We start from the raw sequence: 17,359 nt of genomic DNA on the forward strand, positions 1-17,359 counted from the left end.
ATATCTTGTAAAGATTTCAGAAAGGGCAGAGCTAAAATGTTTTGATAAAAGTGGCATTTCTTACCTTTTTTTTTTTTTTTGCTAGTAATTTACTCCTTTTTAGATGGAATAATAATTTTAAAGTAAATTGTCATTTGCAGAAGGTGGATTTAAAGTGTGTGAAACTTTAGGTTGAAATTTTTGGGTTTTTAAAAAAACTACAACAGGACATGGTTGCATATTCAATCACGTCTTCAAAAATACCTGGGAAGTGCAGAGCACTGTGGGCAGTATAAGTGATTTTAATGTACTGTGAGAGGTGAATGGCTTGATGTTAGTTTGAATATACAGGGAATATTTTAGTAGATTTTTTCATTTTGTAGAGGTGTTCTTGAAACTTAGAATATTTGTAGGCCTTGAATTTAATGAGCTACGTGTTGTATAGAGGAGAAGAGCCCAGTGATCTTACATTGCAGTCTCAGGCTCAGCTGGGAGGTAAGTGAAATTTTCCTCTGGTTGAGCACAACAGTGTATTACAGTAATCAATAGTTCATGGTTTTATGAAAGCAAAGTTTGTAGTTACACACAGTAAGTGGCCCAAGTATGAGGTTGTCCAAACCAGAACGTGCTCTTTAAAAAAACAACAAACAAAGTGTGTGAAATAAATAAATAAATGGGTCCTTGTATTGCCAACAGGCAGGTTAATTTAGGAACCAGCCAAAGTAACAGAAATTGTAGAAGCAGTTGATTATGATCCACTGTTGATGCTTCCCTTTCCAGTTTCCTTTGAATGTCAGTGGGGATAAAGCTGCACCAGGTTTATGTTTGGAGGGGGATGGATTTTTTCTGTATTAGCCTATGCAACTCTAAACCAAATCTCTCATTCATTACAAACCCCCTTCCCCAAGGGAAAAACACAGCAAAACCCTGTGAGAGTTCATCAGCTCAGACAAGTGATATTTCTCTTGGCCAAATGTACTTAGCCAGCAAAATGAATGTCTTTGAATCCTTCTTTGAGAACTCAAAAATGAGGTTGGTTAGCCAGAAAAAAAGGGTTCTGAGTAGGGTCTATTTCATAATTTAGATCAGCAAAGGATTCTGCAGAGGTTTTCAAGGCTGCTGCCTCAGCTTGCTGGGCTTTGCTATTAGAGCAGGCTCTGCCTCACAACCCAGCCTAAAGCTCTGCAGCTGCACAACTCCCTCAGCCCATGCTGAATGAGCTCCCAGAGCCATCACTGCTGGAGACAGCAACAAGCCAGATCACCAAGGCACAGCTGTTTCCAGTCCTGTTAAATGAGAGCTGCACAAGTTAGCAATTGCTGCTGCTCTTTTATCTTTCAGTACAGCCTAGGAGCTGCCTTTAGAGGCTGACTGCACTGAGATGAGGCACAGGACGAGCTCGAGGGTCATGGGGAGGAATGTCATGGTGACACAAGCACCCAGAAAAGCCCTTGAAAGGTTGAGGGCACAGTGAAGGGCACTGCTTTAGCAGTGGATAAAATCCTAACTGAGGAGATGGCTGCTCCCAGGGCTGGCCTTCAGGGTTCAAGGGCCCATGAGGACCTGCTCCTGACATGGCAGCAGCCACCAGGGCTTGCATTGCTGGCAGGGTCCACACAGGGAGTCCCATCTCTCCTCACAGGAGGGCTTTGATTCTAAGCCTTCATGTAGCAGGACAATCCTAGAGGCAGGGAACAGAGTGCAGTACTCACCTGTGGCTCCACTCTCACCTCCAGGGCCCACACAGAAGGAACAAGTGCTCCTCGCACAGGTGCTGAAGGAGGGGGGGGAGGTCTTTCAACAGGAAAGATATAAAGGGAGTGCAAAAAATGCCCACAAAGCATGGTGCTGATTCTCCCAGGTTCTTTTTAACCAGAGTGTTTGACAAGCAGTTTTTCTACATCCTGTCTAAAAGAAATCGAGAGATGCAATTGAGTGGCAAAGCAAAGGACATTCCAGGATGGCTGAGGGAGCCCCGTCTCCATGTGCAGGGGCTGCTTCACCCCTTGCCCTGGCAGAGTGGAGCCCTGGCTGGGGCAGCTGGGCTGGTCTGGGAATGTCTTTCATTTGCCCCAGGCTCTGACTGTCCTGTAGTACAAGGGCTTCTTAGGATCTTATCAGAGTGCAATTCCAAACAGCCAATTCCAAGTGAAAAGCTGAAGTACACATAGAAACTGCTTGGAAAGCTCACACAGTGTTTTTTCAGCTTGTTTGGAGATAACAAGTGCAACCATTAACATTTAGCTTTGTACATTACCTCGAAGGCCTGTGCAGGTATCCAGGACCAGGCTGGGTGAGCCAGTGCTCCTGGACTACCCACATTGAACTGAGTTAGTCTCACGGATGCTGTCTTCTTCAAATAGTTCTGGAATTATGAGCCAAAGTGTGCTGTATCCTCTAGAAAATGGAAACCAAGCTCATTCTAATATGTATGCTCTGATCAATTTCCTGTGATGGTATAATTAGCATTGCTTTTGAAGTGGCTGAATAATATTTAAGAAGTATCTTCTTGTGTTTGAATAAAATCAGAATGAGGCATGATGTTATGGATATCCTTTTATTTTAAAGGAACATTTTTTTGTCATTGTTTTTTTTTTTTTAATTTTCAACTACAAAACAGATTCCTTACATTCTGCCATAAATAAAAACGGACAATAAGGCAGGACACTACATGAACAAACTGAGAACAAGTGTTTTCCAGAAAATGTGAATTAAAAATGCTTCACAAGTATAAGCCATCCAGTTTTTAAAATAAAACTGTTGAAAACCCACAAGAGTTCAAGTGGTAGATGTGTACACCCTCGAAGGACAAAATACAGTTTTGACATTTTGCGCTTTTGGTTTTGAAAACCGAGTTTTGTTCAGAGCACATTCTAAGGTTGTTCGGGCTGTTTTCAGATCGAGAACCATATGGGAGAAGAGGCACCACAGTAACAAAACCATTTTCAAGGAGTTTTATGTTTGCGGCTGTCCCTTTTAAATGCTTGACTTTTAAGAGACTGATTCAATGCGAGTCTTTGTCTGTCACAGCAGAACTCCAAACTCGTTTCACCGGATTCTCTTTTGCTGTCGTGCTCTGTAAATGTCATGTACAGGGGGAACTACAGATCCTTTCTCCTCGTCGTCGTCGGAATCCTCATGTGTTCTCTTCACAGCCTTGTTGAGAATGGTGTTGTTTTCCACAGGTCCGTTGCCCTCCACTGCTATTTCGGGCAGGCCGCCCGTGATGATCCGCACGGCCTCGTCAACAGCTTCAGAGAGAGACACAGGAGCTGCTCAGTGTGTGAAACCCTGAGCTGCCATCAGCACCCAGCAGGGGCACCCACAGCACTCGGGGACACTTCTGTAACATGAGACACTTCCCCTGCCCTGCTCTACAAAGATTAAGACTCAGCTGTGTGAAACTCCGAGCTGTGGTGAACACCAATTATAAAGGAAATGCTGCTGCTCCAGCTCGAGCCCTCCCTTTACACAGGAATTGAGGTCATTTGCCTGCTTCAATAAAACAGGAAGGCCTTTTGGGAATCAGAGTAACTAGTTCATGATTCCCCAGAAAGGCTGCAGAGCAAGTCAGTTTCTGCTTCTCAACAGAGGAAGCTTCAAAAATACCCTGGATAATTTAAATAGATATTTTAGTTTCACTCAAAGAAATTAAATCCTACATTTCTTTCTTTATGATCATTTTTTTTTTGCTTAAACTAACAAGGGGGGTGAAGAATAGCATATTATCATCTGCTGTAGGATCTGTGCTGTTTCTGTTCCAGAGCTCTCCTTCCCTTCCTTACAGGAGCTCAGAAAGCAACTGTGCCCAGCTCAACGTGCACGCAGAGTTATCCCCACCAATACCCTCACTGTGCTGCAAATTTGTAATTTCATGTTACAGCTGCAATGCTGCTGGAAATGCTGCCTTTAAAGGGTGTTCTCAAAATCTTCATTTCTTTCAACTGGTACCACCAACATATTAAAAGAGCAGCTGATGATTTGCAGATTTTTTGACTTTTTGTTACCTCCCTCCAGGTAAATGTGCAAACATCTCTATGCAGATTCCAGCCCAATCTCCTCTGCTCTCAAACACTAATTACAATCTGTAAATGAGGTCTGGATTTTAGACAGCAATATCCATATGTAAACCCAAGTCTTATACAGCACTAGCACAGCCTCCAGAGAGGACAAGTAACTTACTGTCTGGCAGTTTGCATCTTCTAAATATCTCCATGAGCTCATCCACTTGAACAAAGGGACCCTGATTTGTTACCAAAGGAAAAAAAAGAGTTTAGAAGGTTATTTTCAATAGAGTGATACACACTGTGGTTCTGTCATGACAGAATGTCTTCCACAGCTTTCTGAAAGGTTCAGAATTCTTGAAACAAACCTGAAAACAAATAGGAGGTGGCAGAAGCTTCATGAGAACTACAGCTGCTGGTGGAACAGGAAATACCCCGCCTGGGACAGGATGTAAACCTGGAGCTGTGAGGAGAAAAGCTGGGTGAAGCCAGTGCAAGACAGCTGGGCCAGAGCTGCTTTTGCACTGCATTGTTATTTGATACAAGTAATTAGTACCCTGTCCCCTTTGCCTCTGCTAATTCTATATTGTTCATACAGCAATCTGCTCTGGGAGCAGTGCGTGTAACAGCTTATTACCATTTACCAGAGCCCAAACTCCTTGTACTTACCTCCATGTGACCTTGGCATTAATTAAAACACTCATGCCTTTAGCAACCCAGTGAAATAACAGCCCAAGAGTTAAGTACAGGTTTAGATGACTGAGGAGTAGGAAAGCCTCTGATTAGGCTGGCTGAATACCCAGGCTCCTCACTTGCCACAGGTGAAACACAACCACTTCCCCAAGCCTGACTTACGTGCTAAGTGCCTTGGCTGAAATGGAATCATCTGCTGAGTGTCTGGTTTGGGATATTCAGGTTTCCTGTCGACTTCATCCTTGAGGACAGGCACGATGGAAGGTGCAACCACAGGGTCTGGAATTACTGCTGCTAGCTTGGCACGGGAGACATCCTGTGAAAGCCAATTAGAGAGCGCTGAACTTGGCAGGGTCACACTGTTTGCTTCAATTACAGAACAAAACCTCACTCTGCACCGGTTGCTTATTCTCACTTTGTATTCATTATCATTTCAGATGTCCTCTTACAAGACCATCTGGGCAAAACTTGCATGATTTCATTAAGCATTTTAATCCTGCAGCGTCCCAGCTGGGAATGGAAACACTTGTTTCTGTTACTGAATGGGACTGTTTGTCATTTTTGAGTGGCTCCTTTTTTAGGTGGAGGATTTAGGTGAACAGGTGCAGAGCACTAGGCCTTCACAACTATCATTTCTCCCTCATTTCATTCCCTAGATTGCTTTAGCTGGAAAAGAAGTAAAGCATAAGGCAGTCAGCAGGCATGCAAAGCATCAGTTCAAACAGGATTATGTTTGGGCATGTTCCAAGCAGCAGGAATCAGCCCCAGGGCTGCACCATCTTAGGTACACACTGCCCTGTATGCACTTAGCAAAATGTACTTGTTTGTAAGCTCACATCTAACTTCAAAATAACTTTGCCCCCACTACATTCAAAGAAAAGTACTCAGTGGCTCGATGGGAATCTGATTTCCACCTATCAGATTATTTTACAGCTCCGTGATGGCCAACAATTCAGCTGCTTTGTTAACTCTGATGGCATCTGTACTTTTCATAAATTATTTTTCTGTGTAAGAAGTAAGGGGAAGCTGAGGCACTGTTTTAGAGGCATGGATTGAGGGCTCCCTTCCTGTCCATGCAAATGGCAATCAGCTGTTTCTGCTTCTCTGGCAGCCTTAAAAAAATGTAAATCAACATCCTGTTCTGTTCTGTTCTAACGATTCTCCAAAGTGTTTAAATGACAGAAACAGTAAAAATGCACATGGTTAGAAATAAAACAGGAGACCACCAGATACGGGGTCTGGCCTGGACTTTGAACTCCACAGGGCAGCACCAAAGCACTTTAGCCCTAAGAAACAACTGAAAAAAGAGGCAGCCACTGATCCTTGTCAAGAGCTTTCCTCAGCCATTCACAGCAAACACTGGGACTGCAGCATGAGGGCTTTGACGTGGTTCCCAGCCAGGTCAGGGGAGCTCTGCCACCTCAGAGCAGAAGGACAGCCAGCCATATTTCATACAGATGACATGATCCTATAAATTTCCCAAAGCATTCCGGTTTTTGAAGGAGCTCAGGCATGAAGTGAAGGCCTGTAGCTGCATGGTGATGGCATTAACACAACGACCTTCCCATGGGAAGATGAGAGGCACCCAGCAATACCCAAAGCTGCAGCTGTTACTGATGGTCCTTGCTCCTTTCTGCCCTTGGCCCCTGGCACTTTGCTGCTCAGTGAGACCAGGGGGAGGAGGAGGAGGAGCAGGTCTGTTTTACCTGCTTTTCCAGCAAGGGGAAGGACTTAAAGACAAGTTCTAAACAAGGAATTGCTCCAGATTCCTAGGACTGAAAAGAACAACAGGGAACTGAAGTGCTCTTACCCACTTACCTTATAACCAAGGGCCTTCAGCTCACTGGCAGAGCAAGGGTACAGATCCATGAACTTGTACCTGTCCACCAGCAGAGCTGTTTCTTTGCCCTCATATTCCTCCTTGAAGGCTGTAAACCTCCGTTTTTCCACTTTCAGGATGCTGGCCAGATCCCCAATGTTACTTTCAAAGGCTAAAAACCGAGCCCAGATTTCCCTGGAACAGAACAGGGACACTGAGACTTACTGAAGGAGGAAGGATGACTGAGCACAACCCAACTAAAAACATGCAAGAGAACAGACCCAAAGGAGGCCTTCTGGGAGTACATGGCCATTTCTGTTATTTACTTTATGCATCTAAAATAGGCTTTACCCTCCCAGTGCCTTCTGTATTTCTGTAAGAGCTTTCAGTCTGGTGGACTGCAAAGGAATTTGTTACAGAAAGGAAAGGATTTCTGTAAGCCAAGGACTTCAGCATTTGAAGTGAGCTTTTATCGAACACTGCTCATCCTGTACACAGAGCTTCACTCTGATGCTGATATGGGAAGGACTTTTTACCCTGCATTGTGATCTAGTTCCTCTGCACAGACCAGCATATTCTAGCTGGCAAGAACACAACAGGCAATGCTTCAGAATTTTATACAGCCCAAAATATATATAGTTACTGCTGATTTCTCCATGGAAAATCTCATATATAACTTAAGCAACATCTGACCGTATTTCTGGACTTGATTCAACTTTCATTTTAACTTTGGAGTTCACCATTGAAGAAGGTTCAGCTTTTAAGTTCTTGTATTTTCTCACTTTTAAATTTGGCATAAAAGTATTTCTCACAAAAGATCAGAACTAAAGTGCAGAATGAATGTGCACAGCAGTGCTATATTTGATTCCTTAGTTTTGATGCTTTTGTCTACCAGAATAATAACGGTGAAGCGAACCCTCAGACTGCAAGGCTTTGGTGAGCTTTTTTTTTTGAGAAAAACTTAAAAAGTAGCAATGAAAATATGGCAGTGAGTGGTTAATCCAAGTCCTTTCTGGTTCTTTCTCTATTTTATTTTCACAGCTGGGAGATGCTCAACAAATTCCTGACTCACCTTCTTGGCTCACACCACTGAATCCTTACTGTACAGGAGGATTTTGCATTCTATCCTCAACAATCCTGCATCAATGAGGTTTTGAAGCCAATAAATTAATGAATTTCACTAGAAGTGGGATAGGGACTTTCCCAAATCTGTCACAGCTGGTTGTATTTTGGACAACATGAAGAGGGGAAGGAACATCTGTACCTAATTTTGTCCTGCTGTCCATGTTTCTAATTTCTTTGGGATATTTATGGTTGAAAGAGGTTATGTATTGTATCTTTTCCAGTGCAGTGCAACTGCTTTTGAGGACGTACCCAGATTTCTCAGGTGGAAGGCTCCCTGAAGTTAAAACACGTTCAAACAAAACTCTCGTATTGTTGTCCTCTTTAAAAATAGAAAGAAAAAAAAAATCACATTGAGTAAAATATATTAAAGACAAGTTAAAAGATGTCCATTCAAAGAGATGTGCACATTGAATTAAGCATAAGGCTGACTTTCATGGAATTGAATTTCAGTAGGTGTAAAAGGAGATCTGAGTGCCCACATAAAACTTTACTGATGTTAAATTCCAATGTGAATTTGTTCTTTGGAAGTGTGTTTCTATTGATAGTAACAAACTGATCCTAATACAGGTTCTTTTATAACAGCACAACTATTTCTTGGCATCTCTTCAGGATTTCTGGGGGTTTTATCCATTTTCCTTAATTATCTCAATAGCATATGTTGGTAAATTTAAATTTGGCCTTTCGAGTCATGATTTCCCTTTTAAATCAGGGCAACATTAATATGCTTGTATAGTCCTCAGAAGTTCTCCCAAAATTATCAGGCCTGGCTCCCAGCAAGCAGCCAGCTTTTGCTCATGGCCAGCTGGGGGGATGGAGAGGTTGGTGGGTTTGTTCCTAAAACTGCCAACTCCTGCCCTGAGAATGGCACCACCTCTTACACTTACACTTCAGGGATCAGTTCTCCTGGGTTTCAGGAGTTCTGCTGGATTATTAAAATAGAGCAATAAAGTAGTGAGTTTTAAGATAATTTTTACTCATGGCAACCTACAGAAAGGTATTGTTAATATTGATGTAGACCCACAATAACTTAGTGCAAAATTAAATATACTGTAACTTGGATAAAATCTCTCCATTTACAGCTCACAGGGGAAAAAAACCCTCAAAATCTTTAAACTCTCAGTGCCTGAAAAACCCAGGTTCTGTAGTCTGACAGGAGATGAATGGTGCCTGGTGCTGCAGAATCCACACAGCAGCTTGTGTTTCCTTTTTAAGGCCATTCAGCCCCTGCCTAAGGGAATCCCACCCAGAGCCCTTCCACCACTACCTCCACCTCCTGCCTGGGTCTCCCCAGCCCTCTGTCCTGCTCCTTCCATTGCAGCTCCCCAGCACCTTCCAAGCATGACTGATATGCCCAGTACTGACTTTTATATATTGCTCATCTCATCTACCTGGGCAGAAGTAGTTTAAATTCATTCCAGTCAGGCACAGCTAATCCCTCAGTCCTCTCATGCTGACTGTAAACTCCTTTAGATCTTTTTCCTCATTCAGATTTAGATGCCTCAGTGTACTCCCCACTGTTCACAGCAGATGTTGTAAAACTTCTGCACTGCTAGTGAGTTACAGTTTGGAAAGTTCACTCTCCTCCCTTCAGCAGAATCCAGATTTAATGTCACTGTAGTTCTGGAGCTTTGGTATGGACAAACCAGCAGGTTTTGTGTTCAGATTAACTACTGAGCTTCATGAAATGGTTTCATTGTTCTTCAAGAAGAATTTAAATACCAAGAACTTGGCCTGGACCTAAACTCACAGTGTAATGCTTCATTAGACCTCTCAAAGCTTAAAGCTTACCATTAAGGTGGGAAAGGTAGTCGATATATGCCAGTACATATTCTGGAATGTCCCCATATTTTTTCAGCCCTAGCTCAAATATCTTAAAGGCCACAGACTTATCCTGCAAACATTGGGGGAAAAAAAAAAGTTATTAGCTTCAGTGAGCTGTGCACCCTCCTGCCACTCATTTAGGATCAGGGTGAGCACCTGTGATTACCTTACTACAATAATACTCCATTAAAGCTGCAGTGACATAGACATGGTGGCGGGTCCGGGCATCCTCTCTGGCTTTCTTAAATATCGTCCTTCCGGATTTAATGCCTTCTGCTCGCCTGGCAAATTTCATGTACTGGATATAAACCTGAGGTGCACATTAATATTTAAATAGCATCAGTGCTAACAAAGAACACCAGGATATCATTACGTTTTTTACTAGGTCTGAAATAATCTTGACTCACAAAATACAGCAAATGAATTGTAATAGAGGCTGTCTTGTGCCTCTGTGTTGTTTGGCTTTAAAAACCGAGGCAAACCTTTTAATAGATTTTTTTTTTAATATTAAAAAATGGAATACACCTAAGACTGATCCCATGAAAAGACAGTAGTTAATACACAGATTTTATAAGGAAGGGGAGGTAAGGAGATTAATGTAATTTACATAAGCTGATGCCTTCAGAGAACTTAAGGCTTGTTGTAAAAATGGTAACTTTCCAATAAAGTTCAGACACCCATAAAGCCAAGGAACCGCCAAAAGGCCTGATGAAGCATTTTACTGCACACTATACAATCCAAGATACAAATCATCCTGCCTGCAAGTATTTATACCTGATCAAGGAAATAATGAATGCACTACTTAATTCAGCAGCCAATTTGTGATTTTCACTTCTTTGGGATTCAACTTTCCTTTACTCTGAATTAGATCACAAATAGCAGCATTCCTCAAGCAGGAGGAACTGGTATACAGCTTCCCACAGAAGGTGCCTTTGGGAAGCATTAGGAGGTGTCTCTAAAGAATGGCAAGTGTCAGTAAATGGATACCTCTCCTCTGACACTGACCTGTTGTTTAGTGTTAGACTTCACACCCTCTTTTGCCTCCTCATGCTTTGTTCTGTATGTTTATAATAAGTTAAATAACTTTTTGAGGGCAGGTTACTTTTGAACCACTTGTTCAGCATTATTATCACAGCTGGCACAAGGACAGTGTTTACTGTGTCACTTCAGCAGAGGTACAGCAACACTCTGATACCTACATGGTGCACTACAGATTTATTTGCAAACTACATGGCCACAGGATGGTTATGAAATATTTTATATCTTCTATCCTCATTACCTGTTGAAAAGACTGTGTAAAGGAGACAGAGGAGGAAAGTGCACACAACTTAGCGCATTTCAACAGATTATAGACTGTAATTCTGCCACCTCAGGACTCCACCTGCTCCATCATGCCTGTGCCCCAAGGAACCCCTGTAAGTGCTTCCCCACTCTGTGCACAAGACTGGGTGACAATCCATAGGAATGTGGAGACACTAGGGATGACCTTACCAGTGTGGGATCGATGTCCTCGATGGCCAGGAGCCGGTTGTAGATGCTGTGCACCTTCTCATACTTCATCCGGCTCTGGGGGAAAGCAAACACAGACTGCTCAGTGTCTCCCTTCCACATCATCTCCCACAAGGCAAAACTCAAGATGAAGACAAAACTAGGACTTTCCTGTTTCTGTTTTTCCCTGTCTGAACACTGTCCACGTCAGTCCCCTTACTTAGGTACATATTCTGTCTTGTGCAGACACTTTTTACTTCCCACATTAATTTCCCACTAATGGTTACCTACATGCCTTTCAGGAGTCTCTGAAGTCTTTTTCTAATGCAGTAATACTGCAGCAGAACTGCCATTGGAGGTGTTTGGCATAAAAAACCTGTATCCTTTATGTCTGTCTAAAATACTGTGCAGATAGGTAGGAAAACCATCTTTTTAACTCTCCAACCTACACATTTCCAACAGTCCATTCTGTTCCCTGCCAGCTGCAGCCCTCCAGGCTGTATTGTGCAGCCTTGAAAAACCAGGACACAGTACACAAGAAGCAGCACTGAAAACCAAGGAAGGGTTTTTCTTTTAAAGACAAAGGCCATTTCCCCCCTTGTTGTCCTGAAGTTCTTCCTGCAAAGATTCTTTCACGATAAAATAACTGTGCAAACTATACCCCAGAGAGGACTCCATGGTCCTTATCTGACCAGTGGGAAACAGCCTTTATCCCTGGTGGAACAAACACCACTGGGACGCTGCTCCTTGTGGAGGCTGCACAGCGAGGTGGTGGCCTGGGGAAAGAGATTTCCCCAGAGAGCTGCAGCAAAGGTGGCCCCCAACACAAACATGAGCTCCCCAAGAATCAATCAGGAAAGGTGCCCCTTATGCCCATTTTAAAAGCAAAGAAGCTGATGCTTGAGAAATGGAAATCTGTAAGCATTTCACCCTTATGATACTTTCAGAAATATAGTCAATATTGAAATGGAAAGTAGGTTTTCAAAACTTTTGTAGCTCATACTATGGGCTTTTCCTGCCCATTTTGTCAGCTCCATTTCAGAAACACTTAATGAGAATAAGGCTAGAGGAATCAGTAAATTAATTCTACAGAATTTTGTGTACTCAGTATGTTTCAAATAAATTACATTATTAATGGGAGATGTATTTGGGTTTTAACATCAGTACATTACTATTTTTGCTCACCTCTTCGTAATCTGCATATGCAAAATAAAGAAGCATATTCTTCTTTAATAAAGTGCTGATCGCTCTTTCATAAATATTAGCAGCCTCATCACTGAAAAGTTTAGCATTGTTCATGTCCTGTTATAAAATAAGTATAATAATACAATTGTTCAGCATCTGTGACAACAAAGGCCAACTTATGGAGTATCTTCTGTGCGTGACAAGCCCCAATAAATTTCCATTCAGTGCTCCAACACAGAGATAATTATCTCCCCAGCACTTAAAGAATCACAAAATCAGGCCCGAAAAATGCCCCAAGCCTAAAAGTGGCCAAGATTGAAACAATTTTTCACATTTGTTACCTAAAATGCAGACATTTTTATTTCTTGAAATTTTTAATTGCCCCATTTGAAAATTCTGAACACGTCACAACTGTTTTTCACACCTCCCTCCTTGATTCTGAGGACAAACTGACAGGACATCATGTCAAGGCAAGGAAATAAGAGAAAGGCAGTGGGAAGCTGCTTACCCCTTTCTCAGCCAGCAGCTTGCTGGACTGCTCCAGGTACTGAGCTGCTTCATACCAGATGTCTGGGTGATGGCCCAGCACCAGGAGACACTGTTCATAGGCAAACATCACTGTGGGCAAAATGTGAGAGAAACACTCCTTGGAAATGGTACCATAATTGTACAACCCAAGTATGGAACAAAAAATTCATCAAATAACTCAGACAACATCAATACTAATTGGCTTTACATACAATGATCATTGCTGCAGTTCTTTTATATTGCCAGGAACTTTATGAACCATAACCAGCAGCTAAAACCTGTCCTGTCCACAGAGGAACAAGCACAGCTCACTCAAAATCAACAATAAAATCAGGCTGCAATCTACTGTTCTACTGACCTGCACCAGAGGTTCAGTGGCACACAACTATAGCACTGTCTCCCAAAATCCATTTATTACTTTCAGCCTGGCTTTAGCAAAATCTAGATTTTTTTTTTAATTAAAAAAAACCACACACACAATTCAAGAAACTCAATCACCTTCTACTCCAGCACGACCCCTGAACACCAAATCACAGCATTACATTGGAACTGAAAAACACAATCCTCAATTACCTCTTTTCGTTATGAGAGTTTGATCCTCTGTTCGCAGAGGGTTGCTCTTTTCCCACTGGATGTACTTTTTCCACATGTCCACCTGCTGGGCCTCCTGGGGGGTGTTTTGGGGGGGCACAGAGGGAGCATTGCGGTCCAGGCCCTTCATCACTGTCTCGTACTCCTGAAACAAAAGCAATGCTCTGAAGAACAGATTTAAACACACTGATCCCTTGCTCCAGGTTATGCTTTCTAAAACAAATGGATATATTTTAGCATGCCAACTTTATTGGTCCGATATGCTTTTATGTGAAGTAAGAACCAAGTTTCATGCTGGTTTGTAGAATTAAACAGAAGAAAGAACAGTCAACAGAAGGCTGTACCTTTGCCACACGTCGTGCATTCATATAATCTCTACTCCTGTCCTCGATCATCTTCTTGGCTAAGTGAATATTGATGCCCTGGAGAAGGGTGAAGAAAGGAATTGGGAATGTGCAATTTCACTTTGGACATATTGAATCTTAATTTATACAGGAAAGAGGTTGAAAGGGGATGCAAAAGTGAGCAAGGACAAAGTTTTTCTTAAATACCAATCTCAAAATATATATTTCACCTAATAAATATATGGGCATGGACTTATATCAAGAGCATAAACTCACTACTAAAATTCAAGTAACCGGAAGCACCTCAGCTTTTTTTTAACCACTTTCAAAAATGAACTGCTGTAGGTGAAAGTGGGAACAATGTATTTGTGATTTACAATTTTGCTCCTAAATGATGTTCAGTGACAGCTCCCTGACAGAGCACATGAACAATTTGATTTTCTTGTACAAGGCATACCAGAGATTGACCTCCAGACTCACAGCTCTGCCTTCTCCTCTGTTCCTGAAGTAACTGACAGCTCTTAGAAGAGGTTCTATGCAACACCACAGGTGTGCTTCTGTCAGCTGGGCCCTGAGATGTGTCAGCAGTGTGTGACAGCCCTCCAGGACTGCACACGTGTGCACAGGGCTCTGCCGTGCTGCTGAGCAAGAGCAGCACGGGCTGGAAGCAGCCAGGCCCTGGGCACAGGGTCCTGGCAAGAACAAAACCTCAAAGAACTGCTCTTAGGCAGGAAAAGCAGCCACCCTTTGGCTGATGCCTGTGTCTGGATGGATTTTGCTGGCACATTTGCCAAGACTTTGCAGAAGATGCACACGGCTTTCAGTCCGAGCCCAAAGAGGCACCCGAGCTGGGAAGCAAAGGAAGCTCTGCCTTCGCTATGGAAGCAAAGGCACTGTCTAGAAGAGCAAACTGGGCCATGTTGCACACCAACCCAGCAATGCCCCAGTTAATCCAGGACCAGGCTGAGGATGCAGCAGGACTCTCCTGGGATGCACTCCCAGCTCAGCAGCCATGGGTTTGTGAGCCAAATTGTCACTCTGTCACTGAGACACATCTCCCTAAGAGCTCTACCACCTTTGACTGTTTAGTTAATTAAAAACTGGTGACTGACAGGCTGCTATTGTTACCTGGTGGCTACAGCTGAGCTCAAGGAAAGCTTGAATTACAGCGAATGGCTATTAACTTTCCATACTGATATCTGCACGAGGTGTTGCTGGGCTCCTGACATGGGGAATCACCTCCCCCCCCGAAGAGCCCTCTGGTGAGGAGCATTTCCCTGTGCAGCCAGAACAGGACAGGCAGGTCCCACGTCCGAGTAGAGCCCTCAGCTTACAGCAGCTTGGAACAGCCTGAGGGACTGCTTGGAGTCCCACTGTCAGCCAGAGCTGCCTCAAATGGAAACTGGACAGGTCTGAGCCATTGCTCTGGCAGCCTCCCCATGCGTAATGAAAGCAGGAGGAATCAGCAGTGACAGCTTTCACTTGCTGTGTTGGAGGGGAAGGGGTGGTTTAGGGGGAAGTTGTGTCGGGGGTTTTCCTACACTGGAGAAGGTGTGTCCTGGGTATCCTCCCTGCTGACAGCAGGCTACCTGTGGTGTCTCCAAACACCTATGCGGCAATGAGCTGTCATGGTACACACTCGTGGCTGGGGATGCCTGGATTTCTCCCACCCAGAGTTCTCCCACCCAGAGTACTCTCACCTCAAGTTCTCCCACCAGCTAAGCACCACGGCCTTATTAACATGAGAGGCCACCAAGCTCACAACTTGCATAATTAGCAACCAGGAAAGAGAAATTGTCCCTTCTTTCCTGCTCAGGGATGCTCAGTGACCATCAGCAGGATGCTCAGACAACCAGCAGGACCAGTGCTGTATGAGCATCCCTCCTTGGCAGTGCTGAGCACGAGGGCATCTACATCAGCTTTGATTCACGCCGCTGCTGACTGGGGCTTCTTGGTCACCAGATGTGTTCAAAAACACACTCTAAAGGTGCAGCTACAAATTGGCCCGAAAGGGCAGTGAGCCCAGCTCACTCTGGCTGAAGAGTGTTGGACGAGACTCACCTGGAGGGCTGCTGGAATGGCTTCAGGTGAAGGATGGTGAGGAGCACTTTTAAGGGCTGAGGGTGTGTAACTTAATGCCGTGGAGGAAGTCCAAACCATCCCAGCTGAATTCCATTTGACCCCCTTTCACTTTAAGGGAAAGGAGGGGAGTGCCTCCTTGGGGACACAGGCCCTCACTGCCAGCTGAGCTGCTCCTGCTCCATCACTGAGGACAGTGATGGCTCACTCACTCACCAGCAATTTCCAGCTGGGAAACGGGACAGTTAAATGTATCTCATGGAGAGTCTTCGAAAGAAGTTAAAAAATCACCCAGGTACCTGTGGAGTTTTGCCACAGGAGCTGGTAGATACTGCAGACAACAAAAGCATTTATACTGCTGGTCATCTCTTTTATGCATACTTATTTAGTGGCTACAGTTTGGGCACCATATTTGATTACATTATATTTCCCCCTGAATGTCACAAAGAATCTTGTTGTTGGTTACCTCTTCATATTTGTTATAATCCCTCCAGAGCTGCTCTATGTTTATCATGGGGTTCACACAACCACGCTGGTAAACCCTACGGACAGCTGTGATCCTCTGGTTCTCTGCATAAGATCCTACTGCTTCTCTAAACAGTGGGGAGAGAGAGAGCAACGTCAGCTATGGCAGGTCACAACTGGCAGGAACATCAGCATTGCATTAACTGAGCTTAAAAGAAGTGATTTTGAGGTACTTACACGCCTTTCAAAAAATTGATGTAATCCACCCAGATCTAGGTGAGAAAAAATATTACATAGAGTGAAACCAATTGTTAGCTGTACTTGTCATAAAGTTAGAAATAAAATGTGTTTTGGTTAAGAAAACATACCTGGTATGACATGATTTCCATGCCAATCTTATCCAGAGCAAAATCATATGCCTGAGCCATTTTTTCTCTGAGGAGAAGAACCACAAAGACCATAAAGCAAGTGTTTAGTATTTTAAAAATTCTTTATTTAAGAGTATTCTTTTGGGCAGCAAATTCTAACCAAATATCAAGGAATGAGAAATATCATTCAACAACTGAGAGCAAAAAATTGGTGTTCATATAGGTTTAAATTCTGTACTTAGATTCTGTTGGGGTTTTGGTTGTTTGTTTTATTCAAGAATTATTTAAATCCATTGGTGGCAATCCAGCATTTTAACAGTTCCTGGCCCACCCCAAGTCAGTGGAAATCCACAAATATTACACAAAGTTGAGAAGAAAACCAAATGCTCTCCACATCTTCTTAGCTGATTGATGCACCCATGGTTTCTTATTTTATCCCCTCAGAGTTCTCCAGATCTTTTTGTAGTTCTCCAGGAACCCCAAAAGGCTGGGACAGTTAGGAGTAGCTCCCTTGTGTGGAAATGGCCCAGAATACTTCACATGATTTCTTATTTCTCCTAAATTCTAAATACTTCCCCTCAAATTTAAAATGTTTATAGAATTTCCTTGGTTAAGTTTCAGTGAAAGCTGCTTTTTCTCTCCCCAACTTTTCTCCTAGTTTCCTTTACTCAAACACACTTCAGTACTTCCTTTAACAGGAAAAACAGAGCAAAGGCAAACTGAATAAACTGACACTTCTAAAATGGTTTTGAAATGGTCTTGTAACAACAAATGAAAATCCCTTGCTTATTTTCTCTGTTAATGCATTACTCATTTTGCCAATTATAGTGCAAAGAAATTATGGTGGGCTGGGGAAGAAAGAGTTTATAG

General features: G+C 43.1%; 1 protein-coding gene across 1 annotated transcript in view; it reads right to left on the reverse strand.

The window, feature by feature from the left end:
• Nucleotides 1-65: 65 nt before the first annotated feature.
• CSTF3 (cleavage stimulation factor subunit 3) overlaps nucleotides 66-17,359 on the reverse strand; it is a 49,641-nt gene continuing 32,347 nt past the window's right edge. The window contains exons 6-21 of the mRNA XM_083885354.1: nucleotides 16,490-16,556; nucleotides 16,359-16,393; nucleotides 16,123-16,249; nucleotides 13,578-13,655; nucleotides 13,216-13,378; nucleotides 12,623-12,732; nucleotides 12,115-12,231; nucleotides 10,933-11,007; nucleotides 9,608-9,751; nucleotides 9,409-9,511; nucleotides 7,870-7,939; nucleotides 6,495-6,690; nucleotides 4,839-4,992; nucleotides 4,352-4,446; nucleotides 4,162-4,222; nucleotides 66-3,230 (exon numbers count right to left, since the gene is read on the reverse strand). Coding sequence (XP_083741480.1) covers nucleotides 3,028-3,230; nucleotides 4,162-4,222; nucleotides 4,352-4,446; nucleotides 4,839-4,992; nucleotides 6,495-6,690; nucleotides 7,870-7,939; nucleotides 9,409-9,511; nucleotides 9,608-9,751; nucleotides 10,933-11,007; nucleotides 12,115-12,231; nucleotides 12,623-12,732; nucleotides 13,216-13,378; nucleotides 13,578-13,655; nucleotides 16,123-16,249; nucleotides 16,359-16,393; nucleotides 16,490-16,556 — 1,798 coding nt within the window. The 3' untranslated portion in view covers nucleotides 66-3,027. The remainder of the gene's footprint in view (nucleotides 3,231-4,161; nucleotides 4,223-4,351; nucleotides 4,447-4,838; nucleotides 4,993-6,494; nucleotides 6,691-7,869; nucleotides 7,940-9,408; nucleotides 9,512-9,607; nucleotides 9,752-10,932; nucleotides 11,008-12,114; nucleotides 12,232-12,622; nucleotides 12,733-13,215; nucleotides 13,379-13,577; nucleotides 13,656-16,122; nucleotides 16,250-16,358; nucleotides 16,394-16,489; nucleotides 16,557-17,359) is intronic.

Source organism: Zosterops lateralis, assembly GCF_965231275.1.
Source record: "Zosterops lateralis genome assembly, contig: SUPER_6_unloc_1, whole genome shotgun sequence".
NCBI classification, from domain to species: Eukaryota; Metazoa; Chordata; class Aves; order Passeriformes; family Zosteropidae; genus Zosterops; species Zosterops lateralis.